The 21,178-nt window shown below is 34.5% G+C and overlaps 1 protein-coding gene across 3 annotated transcripts in view; it reads left to right on the top strand.

Moving 5' to 3' along the window:
• PLCB1 (phospholipase C beta 1) overlaps positions 1-21,178 on the top strand; it is a 750,426-nt gene that overhangs the window by 578,471 nt on the left and 150,777 nt on the right. For all 3 annotated transcript variants that reach the window (XM_024238987.3, XM_024238989.3, XM_054541566.2), the window contains 7 exons: positions 1,385-1,469; positions 2,795-2,972; positions 7,527-7,594; positions 9,830-9,926; positions 12,484-12,568; positions 14,219-14,343; positions 19,010-19,164. In XM_024238987.3, the coding sequence (XP_024094755.1) occupies positions 1,385-1,469; positions 2,795-2,972; positions 7,527-7,594; positions 9,830-9,926; positions 12,484-12,568; positions 14,219-14,343; positions 19,010-19,164 (793 nt within the window). The remainder of the gene's footprint in view (positions 1-1,384; positions 1,470-2,794; positions 2,973-7,526; positions 7,595-9,829; positions 9,927-12,483; positions 12,569-14,218; positions 14,344-19,009; positions 19,165-21,178) is intronic.

Consider the following 21,178-nt stretch of genomic DNA (forward strand, 5'->3'; position numbering starts at 1 on the left):
ATGAATACAAAATAGTGACTTTTCCTGTGGAACATTTCAATATGATTTGAACCCCCAATACCACCCCCCTAACCCCAGGGGGGAAAAAAAAAAAAGCCCATGATCCAGGCTTAAACATTCATGGAAAAGGGAATGAAAATAAGAATCACATTTTATGATCAATTTGAATTTCCATCAAGAAGGCTTTTCATCACTGTTACTTATTCTTAGTACAGTCACAGTCCTGCTAAAATGTATTATCATTGCAGCATGTAGAGATAACAATAGGAAATCAAGTTCGACAGACTTTAGATCAAAGTCCATAAAACCCAAAGGAACTGGATAACTTTGTAATGATATTTAACATTCCACAAAATGAGAAAAAAAATATTGCTTTTTGAAAGGTCAAGGGAAGCAGTAGCATTGAAAAAATATGAATGTTCCCCTATATCAGCTGTGTTTACAAGTTACTGGGCTTAGGATTTGTCTAGTCTAGCTGGCGGACACCACCTTGTAACAGTGGAGTCATCTTACATTTGCCCTCCTCTTTTAATGTTTCAAAGGCGTTTGCATCCATTACTTCATTTCATCTTCTCAGCATCCTCTGTCCCTTTCCAAGAACAGTTATTATTCTCCTCATTTTATAGACCCAGAGTGGTTCGGACCCTGTCGCTCAGCTCAGCAAACCCTGCAGTGCCAGCCTTTTTCCATTATACCAGGTCCCTACTGGCAACATATTCAGAATACCACCTTTGCTTTTCTATTATGTACATATGAGTTGCACACACCTTTCCCCAAGGTGCCTGCTACTTTTATCTTTCCTCCAGGACCCCTCCCCAAGTGGACACACTGTTTGCCTGTCTGCCCTTTTCTACATTTTGAGATTCTCTTGCTCTCTTTTTCTCTCTCTGTTGTCTCTCTTTCCCTACTCAGCTCCCTCCCTGACATCCTTCCTTATCTATCCTCTTTCATCTCCTCATAAACACTCCTTTGCAGCAGTGGTTTACAAATTTCACTTGATAATTTACATGGAAATCTGAAAGGGTTCTTTCTCCAAGTGTCTTGCGATTGACTTGGAATCAGTGAGTTAAACAAAAGAGACTGAGCCTCTACCTCTGGGAATTTCAAGTCTCCGGTGACAGCAAATAACCTGCTGTCCCCTCCACCTGTGCCTATGCAGGTCTACCTTGGGAACCACCTCACACATCAATGCCTTCACTGTCCACCTGTGTATGTTATTCAAATTCACATAAGTTAAGATAAAGATCTAGGATGATAAAAACCAATCCTGATGGGTGGGATTAGAGAATTACTTCTTTCTGTAGTTAATAACACAAAGCAATCATGTTCAGGTTCTTTGGATAAGCCTCCCTGCTTTCCTTCTTCTGTTCTTGTTCTCCCTTAGCCCAAAGCAGCAAGCCAAGATGGCGGAGTACTGCCGACTGATCTTTGGGGATGCCCTTCTCATGGAGCCCCTGGAAAAATATCCAGTAAGCAGTTTTGATGTTTGTCTTTAAAGGAATGTGTACATTATTGATGAATGAGGTTGAGGGAAAACTTACTTCCTTTTCATATTTATGTTTCTTGGTAAGATTAATGCAGTTGATGACGAAATCTTTGACAAGGAGGATACCAGCAGTGGGCCCCACTAAGGGTAGAGGAATGCCTCTGCTCTCTTCCTCTTCCCACACTCTTCTCTCGCGCGGGCTGCCTGATGAAACTCAATTAAGAGTGCAGATTTCCCAACAATTACAATCAGCCCATAGAGACAGTCCAAGAGGACAGGCCTCTGCTCACTCCCAGGGAACCTCGTCACACCCCTTTGAGATGAATGGATTGGCAAAACAGGACACTGCAGGTGGCACAATGTCTTCTTGGCCTGTCCCTTCTGGCTGTTCTCTATTTCCTTGCATGCACCTTTTGGTGTGGCACAACTGAGGTCACCCATTGCCATGATGATATCTCTGCTTTGGGAAGGAAAGCAGCAGAAATATAATAAAGTAGCATTTTCCTTCCTGCACCCTTTTGCCCAACCTCCATGCATTTCTAAGTGAGTTTATGCCAGTCCCTACACTCATTGCAAGCCAAGAATAGAGGACTAACTTAGGCATTCTATAGATTTTCTTAAAGTAATCTATCTTGTGACTTGCACACATGCTCTCTGATATAATATCTAATGACCCCCTCATGGGAAATTGATATTCCCATTAGATGTACAAACTTGAAACAGTCAAAATAAGGTTTGCAAATATGGTAGCTTGAATCTTAGGGCTGGGAGGAAATCTGAAGCCACCTCATCCACTTGTGTTGATGCCAGGGACATGTGCAGCTAAACTACCTAGTACCAGGATGGGGATTTTGCCAATTTTAAGGGGCATCTGAAAAAATGATTTCATGGGCTCACCTGGAAGCTTTTGCCTGTCTTTACCAACTCCTCCTGGCAGATGCCTGGCTTCCCTCCTTCGGAAATTCAGGCCGGGGCCTTCTTATTGGTCCTAAATCAAGATGATTGGGTTTCTATGGTCCATTGGAAAATTAATAAATGTTCAGATTTAGTACATCAAATCTACCAGTACATTTCTATGGTCTTGTTCATGTAGAATATGTTGCAAAAAAAAGTATAGTAATGAAAATATATCTTTGATATAAAAAAAATTAGCCCCCATGTAGGATACACTAAGAGTTTCATGAGCAGTGTTGAAGGTAGGGAAGAACAGTCTAGACATTTGGTATCCACAGCTGAGCTGGGGGTCTGGGGAGGGGATCCGAAAGAGGGAGCAGTATTTTTAAAGAATATGCCTTTCATTTCTATTAGCTGGAATCTGGAGTTCCTCTTCCAAGCCCTATGGATTTAATGTATAAAATTTTGGTGAAAAATAAGAAGAAATCACATAAGTCATCAGAAGGAAGCGGCAAAAAGAAGCTCTCAGAACAAGCCTCCAACACCTACAGTGACTCCTCCAGCGTGTTCGAGCCCTCATCCCCAGGAGCCGGTGAGGGGCTGGTGGGCTCTCCCCGTCATGTTTTGTGTTGGTTTAAGAATTGCTGCTCTGGGCTGTGCGCAGTGGCTCATGCCTGTAATACCACTACTTTTGGAGGCTGAGACAGGCGGATCATGAGGTCAGGAGTTCAAGACCATCCTGGCCAACATGGTGAAACCCCGTCTCTTTGGTGGCCAACATGGTGAAACCCCATTTCTTAGGTGGCCAACATGGTGAAACCCTGTCTCTTGCAAAAATACAAAAATTATCTGGGCATAGTGGCACGTACCTGTAGTCCTAGCTACTCGGGAGGCTGAGGCAGGAGAATCGCTTGAACCTAGGAGGCAGATGTTGCAGTAAGACAAGATCCAGCCACTGCACTCCAGCCTGGTGACAGAGTAAGACTCCGTCTCAAAAAAAAAAAAAAAAAAGAATTTGCTGCTCTGAAATTAGCTTAGAAGGACTTTGAACATTCCTATTTCTGCACAGTTTTAAACTACTGGTTTTCTCTTGCTGCTACAAACTTAGTGGCTTAAACCAGCACATATGTATTATCCTCTAGTCCTGTAAGTCAGGAAGCCCCCTGAGTTTCACTGGGCTACACTCCAGGTGTCAGCAGGGCTGTGTTCCTTCCTGGAGGCTCTAAGGGAGAAGCTGTTTCCTTGCTTTTTCCAGCTTCTAGAGGCCACCCACATTCGTTGGCTTGGGGCTCCTTCCAGCTTCAAAGCCAGCAAGGCTGCATTTCACTAACCTTTCTTTTGTGGTCACATCTCCCTCTGACCACAGGCAGGAAATGTCCTCTGCTGGCAAGAACTCAAGTCATTACGTTGGATCCATCCAGATAATCCAGGATAATTGCTCCCATGTCAAGGTCTTTAACTCCATCTCACCTGCAATGTCCCTTTTATCACGCAAGCTAACATACTGATGGAGCAGAGACATCTCTGGGAGGTCATTATTCTGGCTACCATGTAAGCCAAATAGTCTTCAGAGTGACCATATGACTTTAAGCTTCATAATGGGAAATATTAACTATAGAACTGAGCACTTGATGCATTGTCATTGATGATATGCTGAAGAGTTCTAGGCATTTCAATTTTTTCATGTTTTAAAGAAATTTTTAAAATCTGTGACATGGCAAAATTACTTACATTATCTTTTGAAGCTCCTAGAGGATGCCTAATATCATTTCTTTTCCTTTTAAATTAAGGTTGAAATACATTTCTGTGGTTGATGAGAAAAGAATTCAGTGGCTCTCATTTCTTTGGATTATTTGTCATTTAGTCTAATTTATCTTCCAAGTTCAGTCAGAAGCTTGGCAATCTGAAAATCGCATTACAGACATCTCCTGATTGCAGGGTGATTAAGTGGAAGAAACTTTTAAGCTTGACTCTAGGAAGTTTTTCAGTTATAAGTTAAACATAGGAACAATCAATTGGAAAACCACTTAGCAGTGTCTACAAAAGCTGAATATATGCACTCCCTGTACCTTGGGAGTTCCATTCCTAGGTATATGCTTGCTAAAGATGTGTATTTAGGTTTACCAAGAGACATGTACAAGAATTGCTTAAAGCAGCGGTATTCAGAATAGCCAAACACTGGAAACCAAATACCCATCAACAGATAAATGAATTATGGTATATTCACACAAAAGAAGAATATGCAGCAATGAGAATGATCTATAACTAAATGAAAACTATGGATGAATCACTATAAATAAACATAATGTTGAGCAAAGGAAGTCAGGTACACGAAAACTACATACTGTATGATTTAATCTATATAACCTACAAAAACAGGCAAAACTAATTTATGCTATTTATTAGAGGTCAGGATAATGGGTTCCCTTGGGAGAAAAGCAACCAGAAGGGAGCCCAAGAGCCTTCTAGAGATTGGTTATATTTTGTTTCTTGATCTGGATATCATTTACTCAGACACGTTTATTTGGTGAAAATTCTTTGCACTGTGGACTTACGACATGTGTACTTTTCTGTATGCCTGTTATACATCGGTTATAAGATTTTAAAATAATTAAAATATAAACTCTAGGACAATCATGGTTAAAAAAAACAGTAGCCTGAGACTCTGATTTATATTTTCTTCTATTTTTCTGTCTCAATTGCCTGTTTTTTTATTGTTTCGATTAAAATCTTTATCAACAGACATTATATAATTATTTGAAAGGGTTTTGTCCTGTAGCTTTTGAATGTATACTTTCATCATTATTGTGCATGCCTTTCAACATTTTTTCAAAAATAATTTTTGTACTCAGTAAAAATGTTCTCTTTGAAGTTTGGAAGTGAGTGTCATTAACAGGCCTATCATTCACACCTATTTCCTAACCCAACTCTATCCCTTGAATGATAGCAAGCAAACCTTGTCATCCTTTGCATGTGGGTGCTTGTGTTTTCTACCATCTGCCTTTCCCACTACCAGTTCTCTTCCTCTTATTAACAGGATGCATAACACAAATGACGATTTTTACAGGCAGTGAACATTATTGCTTAATACAGAGAAAGGGCAACAATCTGTTAGTTATTCAGTAGATTTCCTAAGCTAGCCCTGTCTTCTATTATGCAATCAATGGAAACTTTTGGACATTTTAATATGTAGGTAGGCCCCTGAATAAAGAGCACCGCTAATTTACCATTTGGTTTGTAGATGTTCACAGTATTGGGAACTCAAGTAACTTGAAAAATGTGACAGGTATTGTATTTCAAAGCTAGTTTACTTATCATGGCCCCGGCTGGCCAGATGCCTCTTGCAGGATTCAGCCATTTGCTAGTAGACTTATCCTAAGGAACTAGGGTAACATAAGATATTTTTTATAGTTCAACAAGATTCCCCCAACATCCCTCCAAAGATTTACAAGAGAAAAATCAGGTTTCTGCTTTTTACAGTAAAGAAAGACAAATTCTTTCTTTCCCACAGAAACTAAAGAATGACCTGATTGGCTATTTGAAATGACTGCGAATTGTTGGGTCCTATGAAGTATTTTGTAGAAAGCTGTGCCAAACAATTTTTTTAATTACTTAATTAAAAGAATCCCCTCTCTGATTTTTTTTTTTAAAAAAAGGTAATAAGAACTTGGGACAAAAATTTCATTATAAAAATGCTTAAGTGGCAATACCCTAAAAGAATGTGTCTCTAATACAGTAGTAAGATACGTTTTCTATCCAAAATATAATCGATTCACCTTATTAACTAACACAATATCAGCATTATAAAGTGGTTGTATGTGGCTTTCCTTAATAAACAATCCAATACATAATAACCCTTGTTGGTCCCAGAAATCTTCTTTCCCCTGGAGATTTTTAAGCAATAATTTTTTCACTGCTGTCATTCAGTAATTGAACTGTGTCAGCCAAATGAAAACATTTATAAGCTTCTCAGAGGGCAGTGCAGTGGTACTGTCTCCATTTATATAAATCGAGTAGGGCAGCTAACTTTCAGAAGGCTGGCAGTGGGCAGGGGTGCAAGTTACTTCATTGTTGAACCATTATTGCCATCTATTGGGCTCATCATGCTATTGCAGTGTGCGAACCCTGAAAGATAGCAGTTAAATCAATTTAGAACTTTCGAACAATTTAGAACAACCTCGTTGAATTTTTACTTGAAGATCTTTTTTATAGAATGGATATTTCTGGGTCTGACTGAAGCCCATAGCTATGGAAGAATGTAATGCTTCATACTGATATGAATATTTAACCTAGCAGAAATGTCCATTAATTCTTCAGGGAAAAAACAATTCATTTAAATGACTGTATATTGGCTAAATATGAAGCTGAATTATTTCTGATGGAGTTAGATTTCCAATCATGCTGATATTTAAGGACTCACCTGTGTTATCCTGCCCTCTTAAAAATAATATCAGCATTTTCTACGATATGCGCTTCGTTGTGATGACAATACATCCATCAAATAAGCTTGCAGACAAATCATAGGATAAAGTTGGCCCTTCCCGATTTTTGTGTAGTAGCTTTGCTGCCAAAGCCCCAGAGTTCCTGCCCCAGCTCCTAACTTCTTTAACTTCTGCAAGGTCCTCTCTGGCCTTGGGAAAAATGTCAATACAAGATCACTGAGCTATGTGCTGGCCACGCATTGCATGGAAGAGTCGGGGCTTGGGAAAGGAGGGAAAGATGAAGGAGGGATAGTTTATCTGGTTTTGGGGTCATAGAGACTCTGAGAGAGTGTTTGTATATCAAAATAGAATACATGTACCATAGAAAGCAAACTGTATTAAATGCCAGCAAACTGTTTTCAATGCCATGTGTTAAAAACATATAGAGAAAAAATATTAAGACAAGCATTTTTTAATAGAATTTTGAAATTTTAAGTGCTATTTATTAACAAATCCAGTTTAGGAAAAAATCTATATTCAAAATGTCAGTATAATTTTCTATAATGAATGAAGTTTAAATCCCTGAAAAAAATAATTTTAAAACAAACAGAAAGCTCAACTTCCAAGGAAATCTGTAATTGATTTTAGGTAAAATATGTGTTACAAGTGCTTTAAAGCTAAACGTTGAAATGGTGACATCATGATCTGTTATTAAAATTTGACAGGAGAAGCTGATACGGAAAGTGACGACGACGATGATGATGATGACTGTAAAAAATCTTCAATGGATGAGGTGGGTACTTAGGGCTTCTGGTCCCAAAGGCATTCCACCAACCTGTACTCTCCTGGGTCTATCTCATGGTCACTTTCTGCCATCTAGTGGCAAAAAGTAGATTTGTGCCTTCCAATTGCCAGCTTCAATTTTTGAGGCAATTAAATGGCTTATGAAATGTTCCAAAGTCCAGAGAAGATATCGGGTTTAGAAAAATGATCAGAACTGTGACATTCATTGCATTGTTTTAATTTTGGAACACTAGAGCTACCTATTTATATAAACTTAGGCATCCCGAGTAACTTGATTAGCTCAAAAATATTAATTGCACAGAACCTAGAAGAGAATCAGAAGCAGATCCACTGGAATTTTAGAATTTTGTCTTAGCAAAAGTTTATACTGAAACAAGCTGGGCAACAGAGAGAGACCTCATACCTTTAAAATACAAGTTAAAATGAAAGATAAAACACATCCAGGTGCAGTGGTGTACACCTGTAGTTCCAGCTACTAGGGAGGCTGAGGCAGGAGGATGGCTTGAGTCCAAAAATTTGAGGCTGCAGTGAGCTATGATCACACCACTGTGCTCCAGCTTAGAAAACAGAGCAAGACACTGTCTCTCTTTAAAAATACATATTTTTAAGCTTATATTGAATCTGCTTTCAAATTTGTTAGATATGTTCTGTCTCAACACTTGTAGCTCTACAATGTAGTAAATATGAAACAAACAATAAGCTGCTCTTACTTGATGTCCTTCCACTTAGAATTATTTTTTAATGTGTAAAGTTTTGCTTAATTATGTTCCCCGACTAAATTTCAATTTTTGATTTCCAGAAGGAAAACAGCTTACCATGTCTGGCAAAGTATATGTTCCTGAGAATGATTTCAATTGTGTATAATTTCTGATCAGTAATTCTAAATAATTTTTAAACTCTCTTACTAATTGGATAGTCCATTTGCAAATGAATGTTTCCCAGTTAACATTTGACCTAAATATTACTACCAGAATTTTTAAAAGAAACTCATCTCCATGCATTCTGTCTTCTAAAAATGTGAGACAATATTAGATCACTCTACAGAGGCCCATCTTGTGCCAACACTGCATTATTGGTTTTCTTTTTCATTAAAAACTCTATCCAAGTAATATGTCATAGCTAATAATAGCAAAAGCAACATGAGATTGTAGTACCACTTGCCAGGCACTGTTCTAAGCTCCTTCACATAAATTATTTTTTAATCAAAAACCCCTATATGCTGTAGGAACTGATTTTATCCTAATTTTACAAATGAGTCAACTGAGGCACAGAGCAGTTAAGTAAGTTGCCCAAGGTTGCCTGGTTTCTAACTAGTGGACTTGGGATTCGAAATCAGGCAGGCTGGCTCTAGAACCCGAGCCATTAATCCCTGCACTCTACTATCCTGCTTGTCTAAGACACATCAGGAACCAAAAAGGGAAGGAGGGAGGAATGTTGATGAAGAAAAGCAGGAGTTGTTTACCCACCCCTGCCCATTTCCACAAAGCAACCTTTTTATTATTATTAACAATTTTCAGTTCATTTGGTAGTCACCTACCTAATAATTTTCTTATTGTACAGTGAATTCTTAATTTACGAATCCGATGAGAACACATAGGCACATAGAGGGAACCATAGACATGGGGCCTACCTGAGGGTGGAGGTGAGAGGAGGGAAAGCATCAGGAAAAATAACTAATGGACACCAGGCTTAATACCTGGGTGACAAAATAATCTGCACAACAAACCACGGTGACATGAGTTTCCTTACATAAAAAAAACCTGCACAGGTACCCCTGAATTTAAAATAAATGTTAAAAAAAAATACTAACCTTAGACAACACCTACGGACACCCTGCAATGGAAGATGAGCTATAGCTCAGTGCTTCTCAAACTTTCATGGGCATTCCAATGACCTTAGTAAAATGCAGGATCTGAGTCTGAGGCCTGTAGAGGGGCTAAGATCAGGCATTTCTAAACGGAAAGGAGGGAGCAAGGGGTAGGGAGTGATTATGCTGGGGCCATGCTGCCAGCCACCATTCAACCTCCCACCTCCCTTCCTCCCTCCCTTTTATAAAATGAGGTGTTGCTGTTGCTTTTCTCCTGTATGTATTTTCATTTTGTAATTTTCAGAAAGGGAGGGATGATTTTCTGCATGCTTGAGTCATGTTGTCATTTTCCTGGGAAAACAACTGATAACATAATGCTGACTCTGGAAATGTTTTCTTTTTTATTCCTACTTCCAGGGGACCGCTGGAAGTGAGGCTATGGCCACAGAAGAAATGTCTAACCTGGTGAACTACATTCAGCCAGTCAAGTTTGAGTCATTTGAAATTTCAAAAAGTAAGTTTTCCCTGGAGAAAAACCCCTCTTGTAGCATATAATGATTGTATTTTAAATACGGAGTAATGGGACCAAAAATGTTACCCTTAATAGAGCGATGTATGCTTTTGAAGTCTTAAATATATGTACATTATGACTGTCTTGTTACCTTTACACATATAATAAATATACATGTATTGTAATATATGAAAATAACCATATGAGAAAGTATTCCATGGTGTTCTCCAAAAATATTTAATAGAGCTGCAGGCCATCCATGGCTATCTGAAAGACACATGACCAGAGTACAACTAATTGGGAATTGTACTTTGCTTTTTGTTCGCAACACACAGTGAGATCCATCTATTACATAAGTGATAATGTTGAAATAAACTATCTACCTATTTCCCAGAAGGGAAGCAGGCAGAGACTTGATGAACTCTGGTAATTAGAAATAGAACCAATTTATCTATATTCCATTTGTCCAGCACATTTATATATTTAGAAGAAAATGCATTAACTTCACATCACTTTGTGTTTTCCCTTTATTCAACTATACCTCCATACTTGTGCAAAGAAAAATATCATCTTTACCCAGACAAAAGGGTTCTTTTATGAAAATGCCCCTTGTATTTGCCGGAAGTGTAAGATGCTATCAGATTAAGGGAATCCTTGAAACTTAACTAGCCGCTTATAAGGGTGTGCCCTTAAAAACAGAAATGTTGCCTAAATGTACTAGCTTCTAATCAAGGATGGCTTTGCAGCTATATCAAAATCCAAGCCTCTACCAAACACACTTGTTTATATTTGTATAATTTTACAAAAAGTCTTCACTTAGTGGTATATGCAATCTAGATCTCTACAACAAAGAATTCAACTTCCAAGAGTTGAAAAGTATATACAAATTATATATAAAATATAATGATTTCTCAACATTTAATTTGATGTCCTAATTTCTGATGTTTCTTACAAGTTGTTTTCTTTGAAACATCACTGTAATTTCATTGGCTGCAATGAGTTTCTCTAACTCATTAGTTAAAAGTTCCAAGACAAGTAGCCAAGTGTGAGAAAGAGCCAATATATTTAGATTCTTTAGAACCTGGAAACAACAGCGCCAGCTAGACACACAAACAAGCACTTTTCTCCTTGTGTTTTGTATCATTTTATAACCTTTAAAAAAGAATATTCAACATATTTTACCAAGTACCTATTAATGTTGACTGAATTTTAATTAATAGTTATGCTTAATTTAATAAGTCATATAAAGGTAGATTTATGATGGACCAAAATAAGAGAAGCCAAGGTTTGCCTTAGAGTGGATTGGAGAAGGTGAGAAGATGGATAAAGAAGCCTAGAAATCATTAAGAAGAACGAGGTTTTAATTTTGAAAGAGAGGTCAAAGAGGGAAAATATCTCAAAGATAACTCAGTTTAAAAAATTCAGAGCTATATAACCACCCTGTGCGATACTTATCTAAAATACTGCTCATAATGGTTTTTAGTGGAGATGAGGGTAGAGAAAGTGACTCTCAGTCTTTCTAAACTAAGATAACTTTGTTTTGTTTCTCTCACTCTAATTGGAGGCTGGAATTTCACTTTCAAAATGTTTCTTTTGTGTTTAGCACATCCTCCTCTCTGGCCTCTATTTTATTTTATACTTTATTAGTCCGTTCTCATGCTGCTATGAAGAAATATCCGAGACCCGGTAATTTGTAAAGAAAAGAGGTTTACTTGACTCACAGTTCTGCATTGCTGGGGAGACCTCAGGAAACTTAACAATCATGGTGGAAGGCAACTCTTCACAGGGCAGCAGGAGAGAGAATGAGTACAGGCAAGGGAAATGCTAGATGCTTATAAAACCATCAGCTCTCATGAGACTGATGCATTATCATGAGAACAACACGGGGGAACCACGCCCGTAATTCAATTACCCCCACTTGGTAACCCCCCCTTGACACTGTGGGTATTACAATTCAAGATGAGATTTTGGGTGGGGACACACCCAAACCATATCATGTATCTAATATGAAAATGAAGCCATGAGACTGGAAAATTTCCAAGGATCTTTCTGTTTTGAAAGACCATAATTCTGTCATATTAATTATTTGAACCAAAAAAGTATATACAAACTGATAAGGTGACAATGTGGGTATGAAAGAGATAGTCAGCACCTAGCACAAACATTCCCATGGTCTCTTGTTAAACCCCATATTGGCCCTAAGAAAAAAATCTGGGTGAATTTAGAACAAAAGATTCCCATGGGGGTCCCTGCTCTTTTGACTAATTTTTTTATTGCCACACTATACTCATCTAAAATTCATTCATGTCCCTAAATTACAAAAGCGTAAGTAGCTCTGACCCAAGTAGCAAACATTAGAAAAGACAACTAACAAGACTCAACTTTTGTTACAGGTAAACAGTGCACTAGAAAAAAAAAATTAAATATTAAAGTTACATTGAGGATTATTTGCCCTCAACTTCACTGAACATTTACCCATTTCTTTTATAATGTTATAATTTATAACAATGAATTGTATTTCTCACCTTCCCTTTTTTTGTTTTGTTTTTGCTTAACTCAGAAAGAAATAAAAGTTTTGAAATGTCTTCCTTCGTGGAAACCAAAGGACTTGAACAACTCACCAAGTCTCCGGTGGAATTTGTAGAGTATCCTTGATTTGACGAATGACTGCAGAATGAACACAGCTGAAGTCTGGTGCTATTTGTTCATTTGGTTTTTTAATAAGGAGAAAGATGCATAAAATGGCTTAAGTATATAGCCTGGGGCGGATAAATAGTTTCAGGTATCATATACAATGCTGGGCGGGGTAGTCTGGCCTATAGAACAAAAAACTGGTCTTGGAATAAAGGAAGCCTAGATTTCAAGGTTGCCTTCACACCACCAAGCTCTGTGTCTTTAGGCAATTTGCTTAATCCTGACTTTCCTTGTCTACAAAGCAGAAATAATGATACTAGCTTTATGGTTTGCTCTTTGGATTAGGTACAACATATGTAACATGAGTGTGCATACTTTACACATATATAGGATATATGTAAAGAAATATACACCTGACTTGGCATCTCACATACTTATATGTACTATATGTCCAAATAGTAGGGATGATGATGATGACATTGTAAATATAAATATACATTACTAAGAATGGATTTATTGATATTATCGACAACAAAAATTTTTGCTATCATCCATGAACTAAAATAAAGTGAAACAGGTTATTAAATTTCTTTCATAAAATTAACACTAAATATCACAAAGAAGTGCTCAATTTCATGTAATAAGTCCTAGAATAAAGTTAACCTTTAAAATTTATCAATGGAAGAGGAAACAAATGTTGACTCCATAAATAAAGTCCTGCTAGAAAATTATCATCGTTAGTATTCATTATTGACTGTGTGATAGATCTTGTCTTATCTCATTTAATCCTCACAATAGTCCTATGAAGTAGAAATTGTTAAATCTGTTTTATAGATGAGGAGACTGAGGCACAGAAAGACAAAATAACTTGTCCAAGGTTATTCAGCTAGCAAGTTTGAGAGTTGAGGTTCAATTTCATTTTGCCTAGCTCAGAACCCTAACCAACCTTCACCTAACTTGGTGATAGGAACTAGTCAGTCATGTTTTAAAGACATAGCATGGTCCAACAACTACAAGATTCTTAGGATAGAAAACTGACGATAATAGGAACCAAAATGTTAAGCAAGATCAGAAATGCTACATTGACCTTGTTATCAATTATAAAGAGTACCACAATCTTGGCAAATAGCATTCCCAGAGAAAATTAATAAAATGAGCAGACAGCATTTCAAAAATAGCTATACAGTGCATATTATCTACTTCTGCCAAACACAATATCATTCTTTCAAATGATTTAACACATTCCAGCCTCCTTGTGTGTCCTTAGTCATTAAGTCCGTCCTTAATACTCTCCACAAAATCACATTGACTTTTTGGCTCAGCCACTTTTTGCTACCCCATTGACTTTTACCCATGGGGCTCTGCAAAGGTGATGCTATGCCTATGTGATAAGAGCATACTTATTCTGTTTAGAAAGCTTTTTGCGTATTTGATATTACTGACAACAAAAATTTTTGCTATTATGCATGAACTAAAATAAAATGAAACAGGCTATTTAATTTCTTTCATAAAATTAACACTAAATATCCCAAAGTAGCCCAATGAGATCATCAATATTTACTTCATTTTCCAAATGGAGAAACATGGAAGGTAGCTTCTTAGTTACTATTATTGACTAAATATTTTTATAATTGTATTCACTACTTAACATGATGGTCCAGATATAACAAAATGCAGCTTAGCAGGATATATCCAAAAGGAACACGTGTGGATTCATCCAACTATATGCCTCAGCTCTTCTGGAATGCAGGTTGTCAGATGGTGGCACTTAATTTCCAGACAATGGGTAAGTACATGCTTATTCCCATTCTGCTATAAACTCATATTGCCAAGTGTCCAAAAACCATTCTTACGTAATTGGGGGAGAGAAAATTGCCAGACTTCATTGAAAAAATAAATAAAAGCAAATTTCAATGAAGGGAATATCAATGCATAAAAAAAGTGAATTTTGAAAATTGAGACATTTTCTTCAATTATTCTGTAAATGGATCTTTATTTCTACAGGTTTTGCATTATTTTTCAAACAAAAATTTTTATACTTTTTAAAATAATACATATTTATTTTGAAAATAATGGAAAATTCGGTAAGTATTCAGTAACAAACTGCCAGGAATGCTACCAACTCAGAGATTTCACAGTGTTGACTTCTAGCTTTGTAATCTATGTCTTTTTTGTCTACGTACAAATGCTTTTTTATGTAACTACTCGTTTAAAATAAATACATATATATTCATATATACGTATATAAACAGACACTCACTTAAGTGCCATAGAGAGAGATGAATTTCAATAGCTGCATACTAAGCATATTTCACAATTCACTAAAAACTTATTTCTATTCCCTAAATTTCTTTTGGAAAATATTTTAAAACCAGAATTACTAATGTTAAAAGATGTGAACATTTGAAGTACCTTTATGAATATTGCCAAGTTGTCTGTAAAAAATGTTGCGCTACATTACTCCGCTATCAGCATTGCTCAATATGACGTGGCCTCTCATTTGCGATCTTGGTTAAGTATTATCATCAAATAATAATAATAATTAAACCAGACAAAAATGTGTTATTTCACTGTTATTTTAAATTCATTTCTTGAATCATTATTGAGGTTGAACTTTTTAAACTGTTTCTTGGTTTTTGTATTTCTGCTTTTATGAATTACATATTCAGGACTATCGTCAATTTTCTTGTTGATTTATAACAGCACTTTTTATTTAAAGGGTATATTGTCTTTTGTGAAACAGAGACAAATTCAGCGGATCAGGTCAGGCTGATTAATGTTTAATTAAAGTTCTTGGTTTACTTGTATGGTTACAGCCTCCTCACCCCAGGATGAGAGCCTTATGCTCCCATTTTTCTCATGGTTTCTTTTTTATTTAACCTTTTCATCCATCAAAATTCAATTTTGCTCCATAGTCTCAGTGAGATCAATCCTTTTTTTCATCCTAAACAATCATCCCACTGAACTGGAATTACACGTTAATAGATACAGCCTTTTTCATTGTTGTTGTTAATTCAGACCCATTTTTTCACTTTATATCTTTTCCATTAATAAATTTGTCGCCTTCCTGGATGTATTAACTCACTGTTTTTACTGTATTTTATAATATGGATTAACACCTGGAAGTGGTGATTCTCCTTTACTACTATTAATTTTCAGTTCCTTTTTTGCCATTGCCAGCAGAATTCTTATTTCAAATAAACTTAATTTAATTGTATTATGTTTCCCTTGACCACCAAAAAAAAGAAAACTGTTTTTTATCATACTAAATTTATAAATTTATCTGACAAAAACTGACACCTTTTTAATTTTTAGTTTTTCTGTCACAGGAAAAATGCTTTTCTCTTTACTTTAAAATTTTTTGTATTAAGTCCTCAGCAAAATCACTTGTCTTCATTAGAGGTCTAGTTTTCTTAGATTGAATCTTTCTTTTTATTTATATTATATTTTTAACAGATTGTTTCTGGATATTTATATTTATATATTTATTTATTTTATAAACGATTGTATTTTACAAATGATCATCTTCCTAAACTCTTATAATGGCCTATTTTTTGCAGTACATTCCGTTGGAATTTTTAGACACACAAAGACAGTAATTTAATCATATCTCATTTCTCCACCTGCCTTATTTATTGCTTTGGCCTCACCGTTCTCAGGTATTAAATGAGGGTTCCGAGTGGGCATCTTTCTTTTTTATTCAGTAGGAAGTTCAACATTAGGCCTTTTATTAAGTATCTATCAAGCTCTAAGCCACGATTAAGAGTAATTTGCTAGATATTTATGGCTTTTTAAAATCAACTTATTTTTATTGATACATAATAGCTGTACAAACGTTTGCAGGACGTATGATAATTTGATACATTTATATAATCAAATCAGAGTAATTGGGATATCCGTCACCTGAAATATTTATCTTTACATTAGAAACAATTGAATTGCTCTCTTCTAGCTATTTTTAAATGTACAAACTATTAATGTCAACTATAGTCACCTCCTTATCTATCAAACACCAGGTCTTAATGTCTTCTATCTAAGTGAAGAGTGGGCATCTTTCTCTTCATCCTGATCCTAATATAAGTTTCACTGTTGTGATGTCATCAAGTCAGATATTGGCTGTGACTTTGAGTCAGATATTCTTTAACATACTAAAGGACACAGGTCCTATTTGTCTAATGTTTTAGAAGTTGGTATTGAATGTTATTAAATGTCTCTTGGACATCCATTGGGATGATCATATGTTCATCTTTCAGACATAAATGTGATAAGTTATCTTAAAAGATCTCATTTCCTAATATATAGTTATCCTTTTGTTCCCAAGATAGGCTCTACTTATTTGTTGTGTATTATTTTTAGAACATTTGACTTGCTAATGTAATTTTTAGGCTTTTGAAGCTAGTCTTTCCAAGTGTCATAAATTCATTATTTTTTTGAAATTTCCTCCAATTTTGACGTCATAGTTGTTTATAAAATAATAGTTTAATAAGAGAAAATTTCACTTACTTTTTCTGCTCTAAAAATGATTTGTTACATGAAACTTTAGAATAATTCTATCATCACCTCTTTATTATCCACATAGAGATGAGTCGTGACACAGATAATCTGGAACTGTTGACAACTTCCCAGATTCTTTACAACTTTAATATGTATTTTTTCACCCTATCAGTTGCAATACGTGTGAACATTTATCTGATGCACTGACTGAGTCTGAGGAAAATTTTGACCAGTAACCTTTGTCCACTGGAAAAGAGTCTATGTAGAATTAGATGTTCGTTGTAAATAATCACAGAAGTGCAAATTTTAAAAAAGAAATTTTTTGTACAAATGAAAAAAGCAAGAAAAGGAATGATAGAATCCTCTTTTAACGAGGCGTGGAGAAGTCCATTCTCAAAAACATGGCTTAGTAGTATAAGCTGGTTTAAGCTTTCTGAAGGGCATTTTAGCAAGGCAGCAAAGAAAGCTTTTCCAATGTGGACATCATTTGTCCCAGGAATTCCTCTCATAAGAAAATCACTGATGATGGCTTCAAAGATTTCACCACAGTGATGTTTATTAAAACATTATAAGGGTGAAAAATTAGAAAAAACATAAATGTGCCCAAAAGGGGACTGGTTAGATACATTATATTCTAATATATGCTTTATATATTAGAATAATATATTTAATATATGCTTTATATATTAGAACAATATATTTAATATATAAGATATTAAATATATTAGAACAATATATTTAATATATTAGATATTAGATATATTAGAATAATATATCTAATATATTAGATATATTAGAATAATATATCTAATATATTAGATATATTAGAATAATATATCTAATATATTAGGTATATTAGAATAATATCTAATATATTAGGTATATTAGATATATTAGATATAATATATCAATATATCTAATATATTGATATATTAGAATAATATATTAAATATATTAGAATAATATATTAGATATATTAGAATAATATATCTAATATATTAGAATAACATATTAAATATATTAGAATAACATATTTAATATATTAGAATAATATATTTAATATATTAGAATAATATATTAAATATATTAGATATATTAGATATATTAGAATAATATATTTAATAGATATTAGATATATTAGAATAATATATTTAATAGATATTAGATATATTAGAATAATATATTTAATAGATATTAGATATATTAGAATAATATATTTAATAGATATTAGATATATTAGAATAATATATTTAATAGATATTAGATATATTAGAATAATATATTTAATAGATATTAGATATATTAGAATAATATATTTAATAGATATTAGCTATATTAGAATAATATATTTAATAGATATTAGATATATTAGAATAATATATTTAATAGATATTAGATATACTAGAATAATATATTTAATATATTAGATATTGGATATATTAGAAAAATATATCTAATGTATAATATAAATAATATATATTTTATACATATTATATATAATATATTAGATATTAGATATATTAGATATTAGATATTTTATATATACTATATTTATATATAATTATATATTATATGTATATCATATTATATTATATTAATATTTAATATATATTATAATATACAAATATATTATTCTAATATATTTAATCAAAGGAATTTGAGACAGCTGTTATAATTAAGGCAGATACATATTAAATGAAATCGACATACTGTATGTCAAAAATACATTTGAAGTGGAAAAGCAGACTGCACACCCACCTGTTGGCAGTGATTATTTCTGGATTTGGGGATTAGAGGTAATTTTTTTTCTTATCTGTGTTTCCTACATTTCTACAATGACTCTCTTCTAAAGGAGTACAGTCACAAAAGTAGACTGTAATCAACTTTACTTTACAATCTTACTTTCTTACCCCAAACATAAATAAACTCACAATAAGGCTTGTGTTTTTGATACTCAGACCTGGCTATGCAAATAAATATGGGGATGTATGAATACAATGGGAAGAGTGGCTACAGATTGAAGCCAGAGTTCATGAGGAGGCCTGACAAGCATTTTGATCCATTTACTGAAGGCATCGTAGATGGGATAGTGGCAAACACTTTGTCTGTTAAGGTAGGTATACCCCATCACAAAATTGTTCCTAACAATAGTGTTGAATTTATCTACATTGCATAAAGAAGTGGCTTAGTCATTAAAAATTTAGTAACTAGCAAAGATTCTACTTTCTTCCTACATTTTTTTTTCTCTAAAGATCAAATACACATTAAAAGTTTTCGTAGGGTCGGGCGCAGTGGCTCACGCCTGTAATCCCAGCACTTTGGGAGGCTGAGGCGGGTGGATCACGAGGTCAGGAGATCGAGACCATCCTGGCTAACACGGTGAAACCCCGTCTCTACTAAAAAATACAAAAAAAAAAAATTAGCCGGGCGTGGTGGCGGGTGCCTGTAGTCCCAGCTACTCAGGAGGCTGAGGCAGGAGAATGGCGTGAACCTGGGAGGCGGAGCTTGCAAGTGAGCCCAGATCGCGCCACTGCACTCCAGCCTGGGCGACGGAGCGAGAGAGCGAGACTGTCTCAAAAAAAAAAAAAAAAAAGTTTTCATAGGCCACATGAATAAGATAAACGGGCTGAACTTCATTCTTAATGATAAAAATCTGACTCTAAATCAATAAAAATGAGTTGGAGAGTCTCATCACAACCAATCCTCTTTTTTGGTGTAACTATCCTACTGTGAAATTTACATGATAATTAGTGGCCCATATTGGAGAGATTTTCCGGTCTTTTTTTCCCCCTTTGGTTCTTAGAAAATTAGAGACAGAACATTCCCTCAATAAATTATCAAATATTAAACAAAAGCTTTCAAGTTACTTTAAATGGTTTTTGAAAATCTTCCAGAGTATTCAGAGATTTTAAAACACATATTAATGATCTTTAAATAAAAGAGTTGCTTTATTAAATATATATGTATATATACATATATATCATAAATATAAAAAAACCATATATACGTACACATACATATGTATATCTGACCCTAAACAATTCTAAATTTTTTTTAGTCTTTGAAATTGATTTTATATCAGATATAATTTTTTAGCTACCAGAAAATATTTTTAATACTATGAAACAAAAATCAATTTTTTAGAATACATTTTACATGGATTCTTCATTGTTAAAGCTTTTCAAAAGTATTGTCTGTTTTCTGTTTAACTGAATAACTATAGAACTAAGAAATTTTTTTACTGGACATAAATGTAATTTTTTGATTAACCTTAAACAAAGGCATTTGAAAAACTATGTAAAAAGCTTTCTATAACAGCTTCACTAATTTCTTTCTACCCTAAGCAGTTGAGCACATTTTTACCTTAAAACTTTCGTCACTTTATATCAAGGGTTTAAAGAATAAAATTTCAGGGAAGTGTCTCATAATTATATCTTTTGAAATTACTTCAAGCCATATATATAAAGAGTTCAAGTTGGCAGAATTAGAGTTTATTTTAGGAAATTATTTTCAGAAAAGGCTGTTTAATTCCTGTCAGGTGTGATTAAGATAAACTCATAAGCTTCATGTACTGATAGAATGCTACTTTTAGAATCCTTGTCAATTGTTGTTATAGTTCGGTTGAATTAATAATATTTTTGCTGCTACTCCAGCCATTCGGGCCCTAAATCTGCAGCTCTACATTTTGTATCCAGGTCTTGAGATTTGGGAAATAGAAAATGTTTATCTAAAAATGCAAGTCTTTTTGGTTATCAAACTCAGACATTGAAATGAAAGTGCAGTTATGTCATTCTCCCATTTAAATTATGTATTCATCTCTTGAAACTGTTCAGTATCGCCACAAGTAGATATATATTAAACTAATAATACCGCATTGGACACTATATCTCATACCCTAAACCATAATGATATATGTCTAATCAATAACCAATGTTACTTTAAATAAATAAAAATTTCTGACAGCTATCAAAAAAAAAAATTTTTTTGCTTTGCTTGCAGATTCGTCTTGTTTTGAATGTATTTGTTTGCTTATTTTTTTGTCTTGAAAATCCTACTGTGACAGTAAGCAATTATAAAACAATGACACAGAGGCAGGAGAGTACATTGAGTTGTGAAGGGGAAATAGT

The sequence above is a fragment of the Pongo abelii genome, chromosome 21 (genome assembly GCF_028885655.2).
Source record: "Pongo abelii isolate AG06213 chromosome 21, NHGRI_mPonAbe1-v2.0_pri, whole genome shotgun sequence".
NCBI lineage: Eukaryota > Metazoa > Chordata > Mammalia > Primates > Hominidae > Pongo > Pongo abelii.